Genomic DNA, 16,565 nt, shown 5'->3' on the forward strand with positions numbered 1-16,565 from the left:
GCTTTCTTATCGTCTTTCTCCTGTTTTTTAATCAATGTACACTCACATTTCAGAGTGATTTTAGGACAGAGAGGAGTTTGGGTAATGTAGTCTCCATGAACAGTTGGCTTTTCTATCACATCTCCATTACCTTGTGTTATCTAGTAATAATGGTAATTAGGAAAGAAACCCATTACTGCATTCTCCTTATATCCACTTATATCCACCAGAGTTACATGATTATATTCTCCACACATTTTCGTTGCTCGTGCATCTTCAAAATCTCAAATAAATGATTATGCTGCAGCTGAAAATGTGTCTAAACCCTGCAGCATGTCGCACTGGTAGTAAAACACTTACGGAAGTTCGGAGGTGCGGTTTCCCCCTGACAGTAATGAAATGTAGTCAGATCGACCGGGGTTGTGTATTGTTTTGTCTGGACGTTGCTAGGACTAAAATGTCAGTGGCTTTTCAGAGCGGGCTTGATAAAGACACACACACACACGATTCTCTGCGAGGTGAGAGTAACTCTTAAGACCCCCTGCCTTCCAGTCTGCAGCCTGAATCATGCTGAGTCATGCTGCCATGTCTGTGTCTCTTAACATGAACACACACACACACATTATCACCTTGATCGTATGCCCCCCCCCCCCCCCCCCCCCCCATCCCTCTCTCTGCCTAAAGCGTTTGAACACACCGTCGGTTGACATCATTCAGAGATAGCTATTAATAAATATCACAGCCAGGATGCATTGCTCACTCATAGCAACCGAAGTAAACACACAAACACACGCACACACACACACACACACACAATGCAAAAAAACTGCTGCCAACATGTGCACACACAATTTAAACACATACAAGTGCAACAAGTGTGCATGCAACTGTATATAAATAAGTTAGTGTAATATGCTCACATGCAGATTCTCAAAGTGACTTTAACGTGATGAAATAGGAATATGAATGCACAGGAAACGTGTGGTTATCTCCCATGTGGTTTCCTTCACAGAGTGTGTGAGGCAACTACACACACACACACACACACACACACACACACACATTTCCGTCTGTTTAGCCTTATTTCTTTTATTTACCGGTTTTCTAACGGTGCACTGAGCAACGGCTACAGTCTGGCGGCTTGTTTCAGGGGAATGGAATTCACTGTTAGAGTGTCAGAGAGCGAGCGAGGTTGTGAGAGAGTGTGAGAGAGAGAGAGAGAGAGAGAGGGGGGGAGAGAGAGAGAGAGAGAGAGAGATGGAGGGGGGAAAGAGGGAGGGCATCTGAATGGAGAGAAGGACTCAGAAGTTATTAGTCTCAGCGGTTATGCGTTGAAAGTAGAGAGATTCTGGAGAAACGGAGGGACAGATGCTTTTGTCTGGTGTCAGAAGAGAAGAAGTGAAAAGAGAAAGAGGATCTTCACCATTCTGTCGACCGAGATTTAAAAACGTGCTGTAAAAACTCTCCTTCATGGATGCTGTTTGCTTTGTGACTTCACCTGGAAGCCTTCAGTCGGTGGAGCTGCAGTAACTTTTTATTTTTTTGTGCTTATTTAATGTTAGTTTGGAAAGCAAAAGCAACATTTCTTGTCATTCGGTGCTCAGTTAGTGAGACGAGATGGACTTTCTAACAGACCCGGCAGTCATAACGCCCATCCTGGTGGTGACTGTTCATTTCTTGACAGCAGCTGGATTGTGGTTTTACCGCCGACGCCGTCGAAGGACAGCTACTTTTGAACAAGGTAAAACTGTAAATGAATGTTTCTGCCCAGCTGCTGCTGAGAGGGAAGGCTAGACTGAATATTCTTTCTCTTTTGTGTCCTTTTCTGTTATCGCTCGTATCTTCTGTGTGACCCGCTCCGGTTTTGATTGATCTGCTCTGTGATAGAGAGAAGCGGAAGATTGGACATTACCTCCATGTGTGCGCTTCCTGTTTAAGCTCCACCCCCTTCTGCTTTGACAGACAAGTGAGGTCATCCATTACAAAAATTACAGCGTGTCAGCTTCTTCATTTAAACGACCTCCATCCACGCGTTTCAAAATGTTTTAGTTAGCATGATGCTAAATCCCTGCTAGCTTGCTGCAGCTTGTCACTGTTGGTTTTCTATTTTAGCTTGAGTGGAATGTAAAAGCGGCCGTGCCGTGCTGTAAAGAGCAGATAGGTTTCTCCTGTTTCGTCTCCTGTTACAGTGACACGGCCTTTTTTATGCCTTTACATCAGACACGTTGTGTTGCAGGACTGCATGATTGTATCTCATCTGTTTCTTCTCTTATGAGTCAGTGGAGCACAATCTTCCATATTTGGCTCCTCGTGGAAACAGGCAGTTATATTTCAAAGACTACTGTATGATGCAATTACATCCATGTAATTGAAGCTGGAGATACCTTTGTCCAGTACAGTATATGTGTGTGTCTGACTGCTTGCATGTACATGCACTATACCAAACAACGAGTCGACTGAGCTGCCAGTAAGCTGCTCAGTCCAGTCATGTGTCTAATTATACGTAGTTAATGGTAAACACTGACGTAACCCCAAGTTTTTCCAGCATTAAACAAAGTCCCGTTGGCTTTTGCAGTTTAGCTTCAGCGCTAATTCTCCTTCAGAGCCTGATACAAATATTCATTATGTAACTGGCTGAAATGCCTGTTTACACTCCGCGGTATCTAAACCATTCTGACATGATGATTATACTGAGCTTTATACCTCTGCTCAGTAGCTGCTGTTGTCGTCAGAGTTAGATGGGGCTTTTAATTGTAAGGACACGTGTCTAATTTTATCTGATCGGTTTGGATTCACTAGAGGAGAAATATCTGACATGACGTAAGAGTGCGGATCAATGAGGTCGATCGGTACTGAGAGGGCAGCGATGGGAGGTGGATGTTGTGAAGAGAGACGAGGGAGGCGGTGAAAGACAGCGATGAAGTTAATAAGAGAGGAGAAGATTCAAGGTAGCAGAGAAGAGAATAAAGAGAAACAGAAAAAATCAATAACTTAAGAAAATACCAGAAATGTAGCATCGGTCTCTGATAATAAAGTATGTACTGTAACACTCACCCCTTGAGGCTAGAAAGGTGGTCAAATATAAGACTTCCATATTGTGACCTTGCTTTATTTAAAGTAGCGTTAAGAATAATTTTGGCAAACGTATTAATATATTTTAAGCTTTTATCAATAAAACAGCAGCCTTACATGTTGTTCACTTCATCCGGATGCACACATCTGGATGGATATGGTCAGTTGAGTGTCCGCTACCTTTCACTTATGGATCAGGATACTGGACAGTTTGTGGTTGTGTTATTCTCACAGTAGTTCATGTTGAACCTCTTCAATGTTTGAATTATGAGTAGATAAAAATATAACTTCATATAGCTGATTGAAGTCAAGTATGTTTTATTTGTGTAGCCCATTATCACAAATCAATCACAAGTTTGCCTCAGGTGGCTTTATGATCTGTACTGCAATGCAACATCCTCCGTCATTAGACCATCATTAGGGGAAAAAAAGAAAACTCCCTATAAAAAACGTTTAAAAAAAGTGTGGGTGTGTTTCTCGTAATGAGTGTACGGTTGTAGGGACGCGTCCATGTGAGTGATTTAGAGACAAGAGTTTACTCAAAAGTTAATCTTGAGTTTCATGTTTACTTGCTTGTTTGATCGTATCTCTGAGTTCTGTGAATGTTGATGAGCTACTGATGCGTAATGCAGCTGCAGTGTGTGCATGTGGTGTGTGTGTGTGTGTGTGTGTGCGTGTGTGTGCGCGTGTTTGTGTGGTGGTGTTGCGTGACGCTGTGGTCCTGACCTTATTTGTGCCTGCACAGCGGTAGGCCAGGCGTGGTGGGCTGTGTGTTGTGTGGGTGTACATGATGTGGTTTCAGTTGACATAACATGTAAGTCACGGTGGTTTTACACCTGTGAAATCACTTCTCTTGAACTCAACCGCACTCTGACCTCAGAGTACAATACATCCTGTCCAAAAATACAATTACAGAGAACAAAAAAAACCCAACAAAAGCTCTGAAATGAAAGCAAGTCGAGGTCTAGTTTGATGCTGTGACCTCTGGACAGGACATATTAGGTCTTTATTTAGATGTGGGTCACTAATAAAACCTCACCTGACCCTGAATTACCTTCATATCAACATGGACTTTTGATTTGCTGTGTGGTCGGCAATGGAATTTGCCTGTTTTGTTGTGGTTTTTTTCTGTTTTGAGTGATTGTTTTTGTGTTTTATGTCAATCCTGGTTAGTTTTACACTGATAAACTTTGACACTGATGATCTAATACATGTATATATGTTATATAATACAGTATATCATCAGGAGTTTCTCTAATGTGTTACTACTGGCTTCATGTCAGCCATAGAGTGTCTCTCCTCTGTGGCCACAGGAGGGCAGATTGAATCTGATGCTAATCTGATGACAAGGGCTTGTGGCTAACTGGGCAGCTGTTTAATGGTCCTACAAAAACTTTGTCTCCTCCAGTCAGCTGATTTTCAGATCTGGAGGGAGCTTGTCCCGCTTTACAAACATTTAGCATGCGACGCTGGTAGCTGAGGGGGAGAAAAAAAAAAAAATGGATAAGAAGCAGAAGAAAAGGAAGAATGTGGCTGCTGCCAGCCTCTGAGTGTCACCAGAGAGGAGGATAAATGAACCCTGGGAACCAGCCTGGCTGAAAGAGGAGCTGAAAAAGAAATGGAAAGTGAAAGAGGGGGGGATAGATGACATGATGTGCTACCAGAGGAAGAAGAGGGGGGAAAAAAAGAGGACATGTGGAAACATCCCTCCCACATTTAATTTTAATTGAATCACAAGAGGAGAAAGCCAGAGCACCGGAAGACGGGGCCAGAGGGAGAGCGAGGGAGATTAGAGGTGATAACGAGAGAGAAGGAGGGAGCGAAGGATAAGCACGCTGCGTGGTATTAGAGGCGTAAGCTCTTTCTGATATTTTTAGTGTGGATGGTCCCTTAGAGATGGAACGAGAGGAGTGATTCTCTGTTGAGGCACGGAGGAGAGGAGAGATCTGAAGGCCGGAGGGAGCGAAGAAGAAGAAGAGGACCTAAAAGAAGGATGGATGGAGACGGAGTGACGTCGTTCGCGGAGGAAACGGGGGGATAAGAGGAGGAGGAGCTCGTGTTATTGTGTCTGAGCTTGTTGTGACTGTGAGATCGTGTGTGTGTGAGTCACTGTCTCATCTGCTCAGGTGTGTGTGTGTGTGTGTGTGTATTTGTGCTATATGTGACCGTACACACTACAGCTCACCTGCTGGAAGAGTCAGAAGATGTTATGTCATATCAGTCGATGTCACCTCTCACTTCCTGACTCATTGCCAGGTCACATGACCTCCTGGGGACTCTTCTTTGGCTAAGGAGCCGTAGCTGAGATTTCAGCCAGTGCAGACTCATTGCTTCCACGCTGCTGATTCTTGGCTCTGTTTTTTTTTTTTTTTTTTTTTTTTTTTTAAAAATGACAGGACAGAAATTATTCAGAAGTGCGTTGGTGCTGTCTGGTACAGCAGAGCTATTTTGAGAGAGTAAGGAGGGAAGAAGGCAGAGACAGAAGTCTCGTAAAAATATGAGTTCAGGCTGTCGGATATAGCAGAGCTGGACATCTCTGGACGTGATTGGATGATACGTTCAGCAGCAGGCCGTGTGAGTTAAAGGCTGCTACAGGCCTCTTATTCACTGCAGCCTGATTATTGTGTCTGCCTGCAAAGCATAAGTCTGGACCAAGGCCAGAAATATGACCACAGTTTTTGCTCATTATGTACGCCCCCATGGTCTCACACACAGATTCATGCACTAATGACATAAATGACTCTGCTTGGGTTTGGTAGCTTTTCAGTATTAAATTAGACAACCTCACAAGTGCAGCAGGCTTCTGTCGATGAGGGTAAAGTCCATCAGCGGAGTCACAGTCTCTGTGTCTTCAGGTGGCTACAGAGCTGACTACGCTGGGGGCAGGGAAGCCTCAGGGCTGTCGCCTCTTTTTTACAAAGCAAAGCTTGTAAGTTTGTCTTTGCCTCTTTAGGAAAAGAAACACAGAGAGAAGGATAAAGCAAGGAAACTGGAGATGGAGATATCACCAAGCTGCTGCATCTGGCTTTTGTCAGCTTGAAGGAGAAAAATAGTGTGTGTGTGTGTGTTGCAGAGTGTGGCAAAACAAACCACACTTGAACATTTTTGAATACAAGACTGGATTACATCATCCAAAAATGGATATTGCTGGGACTTAAAAAGATTTTCTCCCTGGAACTGGATCTTAATTAACTCTCTGCAGGATACGTGTAATCTGCTTTGGTATTTTTTGCACAACACGTAAACATTAACTGTCCGTTGCACGAAGTAAACTAGAGCAACTAAAAAAAGAAAATTATCTCACTGGATCCTACACGTCAGCAAAGAGATTTGCTTACCTATGCAGCGAGAGAGGCTTTGTGGAAAGAAAACAGAGAAAAGATGAAGAGGACAAGCACCCCTGTAGCTCTGCAGAGCCTCTGTCAGCTGCAGGACAGACCGTCTGTCGCGGCCTGGAAACAGAGAGGGAGAGCGAGCGAGCAAGAGAACAAGTGTGAGGGAGAGAGAAAGAGAGAGAGAGAAAGAGAGAGTGCCACTGACTGGTGAGGAAGTGGAACTGAGGTGAGGGAGTAAACAGGCAGGGGGGGGGGGAGGGTGGAGGAGAGGCAGTGCCGTCCCTTTTTCGGAGTGAGGAGGAGGAGCCGCCGCTGACTTTGACACACACGTGTCAGACCAACTGCTACTGGGTGCGAGGGACAGAGGGGAGGAGGAGGCCGGCTAAGAGACAGGCTGACATGGCAGTGACCGCAAAAATCGAGGAGAGAAGGGAGAGAGGGAACGGGTGAAACACACATTTAATAAACCAAAAGAAAGAGAAGAGTAGAGATTCCTCATACTGGTAGCGCCTGCCGGGTGCTCTTTCTGGTGGCTCACTCTCAGCCTGCTGCTTTCTGCTTCTAGAGACGTGGAGGCAGGTTGTTGCCAAAGACGTCTTACTGCTATAATTATCTGACTTTTGCCTCGGATTATGTGCCGTTAGAGCATCAAATGAAGCTCTGATCTGAGGAGGAAGGAAAACATTAGAGCGGTGGACTCCTCAGCATGTGGCCTGACTACAGGAATGAATGTCATCTCAACGCTCACCTGTACTCGCTCATGTGCTGTGCAGGTCAGTGTCTGTCTCCAGATGTGTGTATTTGTACTGACATGTGTCTACAAAGCCACAGAGTAGCCATACAGTGTTGTTTGTTTACATGCGGCCAGCGTGCAGCACGTGTGTGTTTGAACACTTCCTATTTGAGCGCATAGCGGTGACAGTTATGCTTAATGTGGTCTCTATTAATCACTACCGGTTTCAGGGGCAAAGGGCAGATGTGTGTGTGCATGTTGTAATGTGTGTTATGCTGTGTTTGGACAGTATGGAGTGGAGGTTGGGGGGCGGGGGGGGGGTGTGTACGTCTGAACAATACCCTCCTCTGTAAAAGGAACGAACGCCTCTCCGTGGCTGTCACTCACAAACTCTTCTTATGTCTCCAGTTTTTGGTTTTGTAATAATAATAATAATAATAACGATTAAGATCACTCACAAGGATTTATAGGCGTAATTACTACGCTTACATGAAGCTGATAAGTCTTCACAAGCTCAGCGATGAGTGTGGTTGACAAATAGATGTATGTGTGTGTGTGTGGGACCTCATAACTTGTAAAAGCCTGAGTGTTTCCTCTGGGCCAACTAGCTCAGCTACTCAGGCAGGTTTTGGGGAAACAAGGCGTGTTCCATTGGTGAAACTATTTAGCAAGAGCATGTTGAAATATGCGTTCTTTGCCTTTGGGCTCGCCCTCCATGTATATCTTCAATGTGTCACCCTATGTATGTGTGTGTATGTATGTATGTGTGTTAAAGGCCGGTGGAGATTGACCTTGAGTTTTATCCAGCAGGGATATTTGACCTACTTAATCCCAAATCGAATTTCCTCCTCCTTTTAGAAATCCTTTCTACTTTTGGATCTAGAAGGTGTCAGGGCTGTTTATAGGTCTCTGTGGAAATCTGCGAGTGGGTGTGTCAATGTTTTTTAGGTGCGGGTGTGAGAAAACAGACTTAGAGATAAGAAGATCTTTAAAGTGAGAAAGGAGGAAGTGATACAGAATATCTCTCCACATGGCCCCTTCTATAGCGACCGATAAACAACTGGCGGGTAGGGAAGTACCTGCAGTGGGGCTCTGCGTGTGTGTGTGTGTGTGTGTGTGTGTGTGTGTGTGTGTTTTCTGATTGGCTGCATCTGAATCAGTTTGACCGACTGGAGGGAAAATCCAGCTCTGTGTTTCAGCTGCCACTTTATGTGCTAGTCTCTATACAAGGGACAAAACTGTCTTAATACTGTTTTATCGTACATGCTTGCATGTTTTTTTCCAATTACAGCCGTGATATGAAATAATTAAATATTGACAAAAGGTTTTACAGGTAGAAATATATTAAATTAAAGACATAATAGAGGAAGGAGACACAGCAGTGATGAATAAAAAGGAAATCGACATTGTTTCATCTAAACATCATCTATATTTTGTATTTCTGCAAACTGATTCTACTGTAAATATGAAGTTTATGGTGTTCGATCCGTCCAGCAGGAAGTCAGATATTCAAGATAATAGCAGGAAGGGAAAAAGGAGAGAGGGGTCTGTGTTTTTCTCTCAGACAGACCGATATGAAACTGAGAGAAAGAGAGAGAAGCTGAAGAGGAAGAGAGGCTCCGTTAGTGTGGAGGAAGGTGTGGAGGTGGTGCTGGTGGTGGTGGTGGTGGTAGTGAAGTGGAGGGAAGATAACACAGTCGTGGCTGAGCATCAGGCTCTATTCCTGGCCTGGATGCCTCACTCCTCTGGCCTGTGGAGGACGGAGGCTGGAGCTCTGCCTGGCTGCACATCACACCTCAGTGAGGGAAACAGACAGAAACTCTTCTTCTTCTCTTCTTTTAACAGTCGACAGAAAATAATAACAAATAAGGAGAAGGCCCTTTTCAGTCAAGTTAACAAGCGTGAAAGAAAACTTTGAGTTTCATTGATACAATCTCAAGTTTGCTCAAGATGTTGTCACCCAAGTAGAGCTGATAGCGAAGACGACAGCTTGTTGAAGACTAAGGAAGAGGTCATGTTTATAGATATAGAGGTTCTTATCAAAAGGAGCTTGAGTTGTTGTCCATGAACTCAAAGAACCTCAGCTCTCATACTGCTTTACATCACCGCTGAGTACGATAAGAAACACTAACAGAGCTTAATGTTAATGTAAAGAAGACATAAATGTGTGTGAGTGGTGGTCAGTTGCACTTGCTTGTGTGTTTGTTGAGTTTACAAAAATGAAAGTGTGTGTGTTAACAAAAAGGATTAGAGGGAGTGATCCAATAAGATTCCTCTAAGCCACTAAGGAAGCGAGTGTGTGTGTGTGTGTGTGTGTGTGTGTGTGTGTGTGTGTGTGTGTGTGTGTGTGTGTGTGTGTGAGAACAGTAACCTCACATGGGAAACCGTTCCAAATTATAGTCCATAAATCAGCACAAACGCATAAATCCATCTGTAATATATTAGTTTAACAGAAGATGTTCTCTCTCTCTCTATCTCTATCTGTCTGGATTTGTATATATGTGTGTGTTTCTTGGCTTTCTACATAAAACAGTGGAATAATCACACTGTCTGCTGTAACCACGCTGGATTTAGATGATGTAATTAAAACATCTGTCTTCCTTTCTCTGTCTGTTTTATTTTATTTCAGATGAGCGGGACAGGGTGCAGAAGAAAACCTTCACGAAATGGGTCAACAAACATCTCATCAAGGTAACTGTCACCGGGTTCAGCTTGTTTGCAAACATCAAAACGTCTTTAAGCTGGAGAATCTCTGTGTAGAAAGGAATCGGACTGTGTGACTTAGATTTAGCGGGAGCAGAATAACACTTTTCATTGTCTGGCCCCGTTTCTACTGCTGCTATTTAACAAGACAATCAACTGAGCAGTTTCTACGTGTCTCCATCTTCTTCATCTGCCTCAGGTATTCCAATCTATTGTATCGATCAATTTCAGCAGAAGGATAGCCCCGTGGAATAATTACGGTAGCTGAGACGGCGTAGTCTCATCAGTCCTGTGTTAATGTGTCAGTGTCTGAGCGGCAGACTGTCGAGCGTCTGTCTGGATCTCTCTGCCACTTTGCTTTATCACCGTTAGTAACGGCTCTAAAGTTACAGCTTGTTAAACCGTTTCTGGCGACACTTCCTCCGCGTTTAGCTAGGGGGGAAGGGAGTGGTGAGCCTCGAATGAATATTTCTTTGTGATTTTGAATTTAGAAATGTTTACTTGGATGCAGATATTTAAATTATTGATTGACAGGAACATTTGAATGAGTCAAATCTGAATGAATAAACATCGCCAGCCAGCTCTTTAAGAACATACAGCTAAATAAGATCATTCACAGCGTAGAATCAACGCATAATAATACCAGTCAGTCCTCAAATATATCAAAATATGAGTCCGACATACCGAGCAAACAGTTGAAGTCGAGGGCGTAGACACCGGACGCAGTTGTCTGTGTTCTAACTAGTAGCTATCAAATGTTTGTCACATTTATAGGTCACAGACAGCTGTAGAAATCATGAACATTGACACATCTGCGCACACGTACGCATACCATTCATAAAGTACAGTATGTATTCTCTGTACCACCCACCCACACACACACACACACACACACACACACACACACACACAGAGGTGGCGTGGGGTATTTCTGTCACATGACCGGAGAATGAAACGTCTGTCTGACCCCATAACTCTGAAGCAACAGCCGTCACAGTGCCCCGCCTGTGCATGTAACTCTATATCAGCTGGCACCGCCAGACACCCACAGCATGGAAATGTAGGTCAGAGATGGAGAGAGAGAGAGAGCAGAACAACCACAGATTTTTTTTTTTTTTTTTTTTTTAGTGCTGGAAATGCAAGGCCCATTAATTTGTAATGGAGAAATCGTTTGTGCTTTCTGTTACATAAGAGCAGAGCTGTAATGAATAGTGGAATAATTGATTAGTTGATTGACAGAATATCAATGGGAAGCTGTTTTAATGATCAATAAATGGTTTAAGTAATTTGTGAAGCAAAAATACAACGTGAAATATGAATATTTGCAGGTTTTTCTTGTTTTCTATTATTTTTAGGTTTTGGTTTGATTATTGGACCAAACAATCAAGTAGAATATTTTTGAACATTTTATAGACTAATTAACTAATTACTTGATTGATCAAGAAAATTATTTTGCAAATTAATTGATGTCAATAATTGTTATGAGAAAGAACAAAAAAACAGTAATGCTGGAACATGTTTAAGTAATTTATTTATTTTTTATTTTTATTTTTGTATGAATATTTTTGTTTAAGGAACAATACCAGTCACTTGCTTGTTCCAGCTTATCAAATATAAGAATTTGCTCCTTTTTTTGTTTTATATAAGTTTAATATTTTTGTATTTTGGACTGTTGATGAGACAAAATAACCAATCTGAAGGCGTAAAATTGAGTTCCAGGTAATTTTCTCACATTTTATTGAAAAAAAAAAAAAAAAAAATCAATCACTCCATAATTGACAGTCGGATTTGAAAAGTTTGAAAATAAATATGAGGAAAGTGACTGTAAACTGTGAATCTGACAGAGTCCAGGTGGAATAACGCTTCACAAACAGCTGCTGTTCTGTCACGCTACACACTGTCAGCCATTACACTCACACAGAGGTCATCTAGAGTTGTGATTTTTTTAGGGGACGAGAGAGGAGGATGACATGAAAAGATGGATCGCATAGAGGAGAGAGGGGGGAAAGAAAACTGTTGAAATATGTGCTGCAGTCGGATGAAACCGTGTTGCTAAAGAAGTAATATTTCAAAAAGAGAATCACATGTCCCAACACTATGCACTTAAATAGAGAGAAGGGTGAAATAGCTGCGTGTTCTACATCATCTATTGACTCTTAGCCAGGACTGTTGATTTTACAAACCTCCTCCCTACCAGCAGGGATTTACAGACAAACACAGACAGCGACGGAGGCTAATGAAGGGGGGGGAAAGATAAAGAAAGACAGAATAGAAAATAAGCTTATGAGACAAAGAGAAACTGACATTGAAAAACAGATAAAGAGACAGAAAAAAAGAGGTAGACGAAGATAAACAGCCTCCTACTGAGTCACATCATCGCTCCTTGTTTCCTTTTTGCTCTCTGTGTGTAATGTCTGCTATATGTTTTTGGCTGCTCAGGTGTGTGTGTGTGTGTGTGTGCACAGTACAAACACAAGCCAATGTCAACACTGGCCTCCAAGTTACCTGCTGGCATGCAGTGACACACTTTACCCAAGCAGGGTGTTGACACTGCCAGCATAAATCCGGTAGCTGCGGATTAAGAAGTCAGAAGGAGGTTTTTTTCTTCATAGATGAAGAGCTGTTAGCTCAGTCGGCTAACAAGATGTTTAACCGCCTGCGATCTGTCTGTCTTTGTTTTTATGTATTATGTGTAGGCAAAGTCAAATGAGCTATAAAACCTACACAGCAGCCGGGATGGAAACTACTAACACACCAGCAAATGTGACATAAACATGCTGACGAACTAGTAGACGCTCAAGCTCTGTTTGTTAAGCAAGAACTCCGTTTTTTTTGTGTTTATATTTTCACTTCCTGTGTTATGCTTCATATTAATAATAATCTTAAAAGGAGCACACTGCTAGCATGCAGCAGACACAAGCTACACACGCTATGATTTAACTTTTAGAGGAAAAAATGAAATAAAGGGAGACAGAATGAACACATGGGGGTCAAGCGCTAGTTTAGCAATAATCATTTTTTGTGTCGACAGAGTCAGAGCTGGGTTTATGAAATGATGCATATCATATTTAGCATTTTTTGACCTTGGAGTGCCAGATTCACAATGTAGAGTTTGCTAAATCAGACAAGTCCCATTACATGAAGCAGCATGTCAATCCCAGAAACACATCTTTAAATGACAAATACTTGCCATCACTTATTCTGCTCATCTTCCCCATTTATCCAATATATTACTAAAAACAATCTACTTGATGCTTGATTGAGATGATAAAATATAGTGAAATTATCTTCAAATTCAGTCTGACCTTGATATGTTTATCAGTGTATCAGAGCTGTTCTGTCTCTGTTAACCAGGTGTCGTCAGCCTGCCCGTCGTCCTTAACGTTAGCTGCATTTGACATTATACTTTAGTGCCAAAGGTGTCCGACAGCTGACGCCACGACACATCAGACACAGCTGGATGTGTGAGAAACATCCCCTAAGACACAAACACACACACACACACACACACAGCATAAAAAACATCAGATCCATCCGGCTGCTATAGAGCAAATTTAACTGTAGTGATTCGTCCCAGGACTCGGTTCAGTCTTGTGTTGTATTTTGAAGTTTTTTAATAGCAGCTAGTATTACATATTAGAGTCTAGTGTAGAGTTGATATGGTGTGTCATGCAGTGGGACTTTTTAAGTGCTATCTTTGGACACCCATGGTAACATAAAAACAAATAAACATCTAAATTTCTCTTGACGGACAGCTTATCTGACGTCTGTGGTTTGATGTAGCAGCCATACAGCCCACATAGAAGTCAAATAAACATTTTAAATATAGTCCGTTCCAGGTTTGGACTGTACTGGACTTTATTATACTGTAAATATTTATTATTCCCTCCCCTGTAAGTATGAGTATAATATTGACTTTCTGAGGAAGGACCAACGATAACAGGAAAAACTTTGCTGCTGTCAGTATCAGCTAAGTAACCTCGTCCAGATAAATTATTCAAATCAGCGGCGAGGGGAGGCGGGAGGGGTTTCATCATTGTAACTCACATGGTGGGCTTCCAGTAATCTGGTAATAAACACGCCAGGAACACAGAGGGTCCACTCATTCAGGCAGACTTGGAAGCAAGCGCACGCTCTGACACACCGAGACACAATTAGACAAAAACTGCACCTCATTTCCAGTCAGTGTTGGATCCGCCTTTTTTTTTTTTTTTCCCCCTGTCATCTAATTAACACTTGTATCGTCAGCTCCCTTCTAAACCAGCTGGTGTCAACCATCCGTAGAGGAATAGAGGCAGCGACACAATGGTGAGAGTGTGACACAGATGAGGAAAAATAGATGGTGAGAGGAAGAAAAGAGGGAAGGGTGGGAGGCATGTTGTTACTTTTGTTGCCGCAGTTTTAAGTTGGAGACAATTTTCAGCTTGTTTCAGATTTTTTTCTTTAATTTGTACTCAGTTGGAGAGTGAGGAAGACTTTACTCTCTCAGCCTACTAATGAGACTGTGTTGCCCTCTTGTGGTAAAAGGCGGTAGTACATGTTTTTGTCCTGAGGCCAGGACTGCAGCAAAACTTAGTCAGTGCAGGTGCAGCGTGAAGCAGGAAAATCACTGTAATGCAGGTGGACATGTGTCCTTGTTTGCCCGGCTGGCTCTGAAACATTGAAGCAACATTTTGGGTAAGAATGCCTGACGTTTGTTGCCTGCCAGCCTTTCCTGTCTCTCCGCTGTCTGATTTCTCATGAAGATAAATGCCCTTTAAAATGTTTAGAAAGAAAACTTTTCCATTGTTTCTGCCTGGTGTGGCTGTTTTTCTCCGCAGCTTTTTCATACTGCGTAAACTGATGAATTGGAAAGTAGTCAAGATAGAAGAAGAGCTGCCTCTATTTTTTCATCTGTAATGGAACAACTTGAGTGTTAATGTATATGCATTGATTGCAAATATTTTGTCTAATCATTAATCCACTATTTTTCAGTTTTTTCTGTCCTAAAACAACAGTCAGGGGCCCAAATAAACACTGACACATGTTTTTGTTGCTGTAATTATTCCTGCTGTTCATACTGGACATTAAGTGATCCTTTCATAACGCACTTTAACTTATACACTTATATATAATAATATAAGTGATGAGGGAGAAAATCCACAGCCTTCCCTCTGTGCACAAGTATACTTAAAAGTTTATTTGAAGCTAATATGAGGCTTCAGTTATCCAGTTTAGTCAAATCAAGTCAATAGTCAATCATCTTTTTACTGCCTCTTTTTGTTACGACCCTTCTGCTGCAGCTGAACAGGAAAGCTCTGTCTGTTGAGACACAAAGAGGGATTTATTTCACTAAAAAGACTTGAACTGTGGAAGATATCCACTTTATTAGACTAACTCAGATGACTGAAGCCTCCTATTATCTTCAGATAAACGTATCTGTGAATTTTGTCCCCCATCACTTAAATCATTTTAATAATTTAACTTTCCTGTCCTCTCAGAACATGAGACATCGCATCACACGTGTCACTCAAGGCATGATACGGGCGTATTATAATGATTAGTTGTGTTTTTATATTTTGATACTGTTTTCTTTTGCACAAGCGAGCAGCAAGTTTCCAGACATCATATTGTAGAAAATAAGGCCTCATGAGCAAAAACAAAATATGGATTTCAGTCAGTCTCATGCGGTTGTACATTTACTGCACATCTAAAGACCTGTGGTGCATACAAAAAAAATAGAAAATACTAACTAAAATACACAATTTCTCAATGGTGCATAGAAGATAAGTCACTTCCTGTCTCTCTCTCTCTCTCTCTCTCTCTCTGAGTGTCCCACTTTCAAACAAAACAAGCAGTGATGCTGATCACACTGCTCCACTGGGCTGCTGAGTCACCATGCCAGCGGTCTCTGCTGGTGACAGCCCCCCCACTCCTCATCCCACCCCATCCCCCCATCCCCCCCACTCCATGCGGAGATGATGTCATGGCAACAGAGACAAGAGCCACAGCTGGTGCTCCGTCTCCGTTGGCCCGGCAACCGCTGTCACCGGCCCTGTCAGCTGAGGGGAAATCAGTCTGGCAGATGTCAACAGTGTTGAATCAACAGAGGGATGATTGGAGTGTGGAATTAACTTCCTGTCTTTCTGTTTTTCTCCCCATCCCCCCCTTCTCTCATCTCTCTCTCCTCTTCATTCCCTTTCCTTCACCCCTCTCCCCCCCTGACCTTACTTCTTTGTCCTTCACCCATCTCCATCCTCTCCCTCCTCCTTTCTTCCCTTCTCTACCTCTCTTTAAGGTGAGGAAGCACATCACAGACCTGTACGAGGACCTGAGGGATGGACACAACCTGATTTCCTTGCTGGAGGTCCTCTCTGGTGTCACCCTGGTATGGATTTTTACCTCCCTTACACACACACACATCCTCCCGCACACACTCATTATTATTTCCTCACTAATTATCACACAATACGTATCACACACTCCTCCTCTGCTTCATCACACACACACACCCCGTCACCCTCAGCTCAGTGCATCGTAATCCAGAGAGTTCGGGATGAAACTTTTCCAGCTTAAAGTTTTTAAGACATTGACTTTCCGCTCAAGGCCGACACATGATTAATGCCAAAGTTGAACAACCTGACATTTTTAGATTACCAGCATGTCACGTAACCAACAGTGATGCATTATTTGGAGCTTCAGTGGCTCAGTCCGGAGTGTTAGCGTTAATTCTGACAGACAGACCGGCTACAATGTGTCACAGG

The 16,565-nt window shown here is 42.6% G+C and overlaps 1 protein-coding gene across 14 annotated transcripts in view; it reads left to right on the forward strand.

Annotated features, from left to right (window-relative positions):
* The window catches only part of macf1a (microtubule actin crosslinking factor 1a), a 243,463-nt gene that overhangs the window by 101,107 nt on the left and 125,791 nt on the right, over positions 1-16,565 (forward strand). For 12 of the 14 annotated variants that reach the window (XM_044335220.1, XM_044335221.1, XM_044335226.1 and 9 more), the window contains 2 exons: positions 9,749-9,810; positions 16,100-16,189. In XM_044335220.1, coding sequence (XP_044191155.1) covers positions 9,749-9,810; positions 16,100-16,189 — 152 coding nt within the window. Of the gene's footprint in view, positions 1-1,366; positions 1,721-6,827; positions 7,160-9,748; positions 9,811-16,099; positions 16,190-16,565 lie in introns of those variants that run through there. The other 2 variants (XM_044335222.1, XM_044335225.1) reach the window with 2 other exon arrangements.

The sequence above is a fragment of the Thunnus albacares genome, chromosome 19 (genome assembly GCF_914725855.1).
Source record: "Thunnus albacares chromosome 19, fThuAlb1.1, whole genome shotgun sequence".
NCBI classification, from domain to species: Eukaryota; Metazoa; Chordata; class Actinopteri; order Scombriformes; family Scombridae; genus Thunnus; species Thunnus albacares.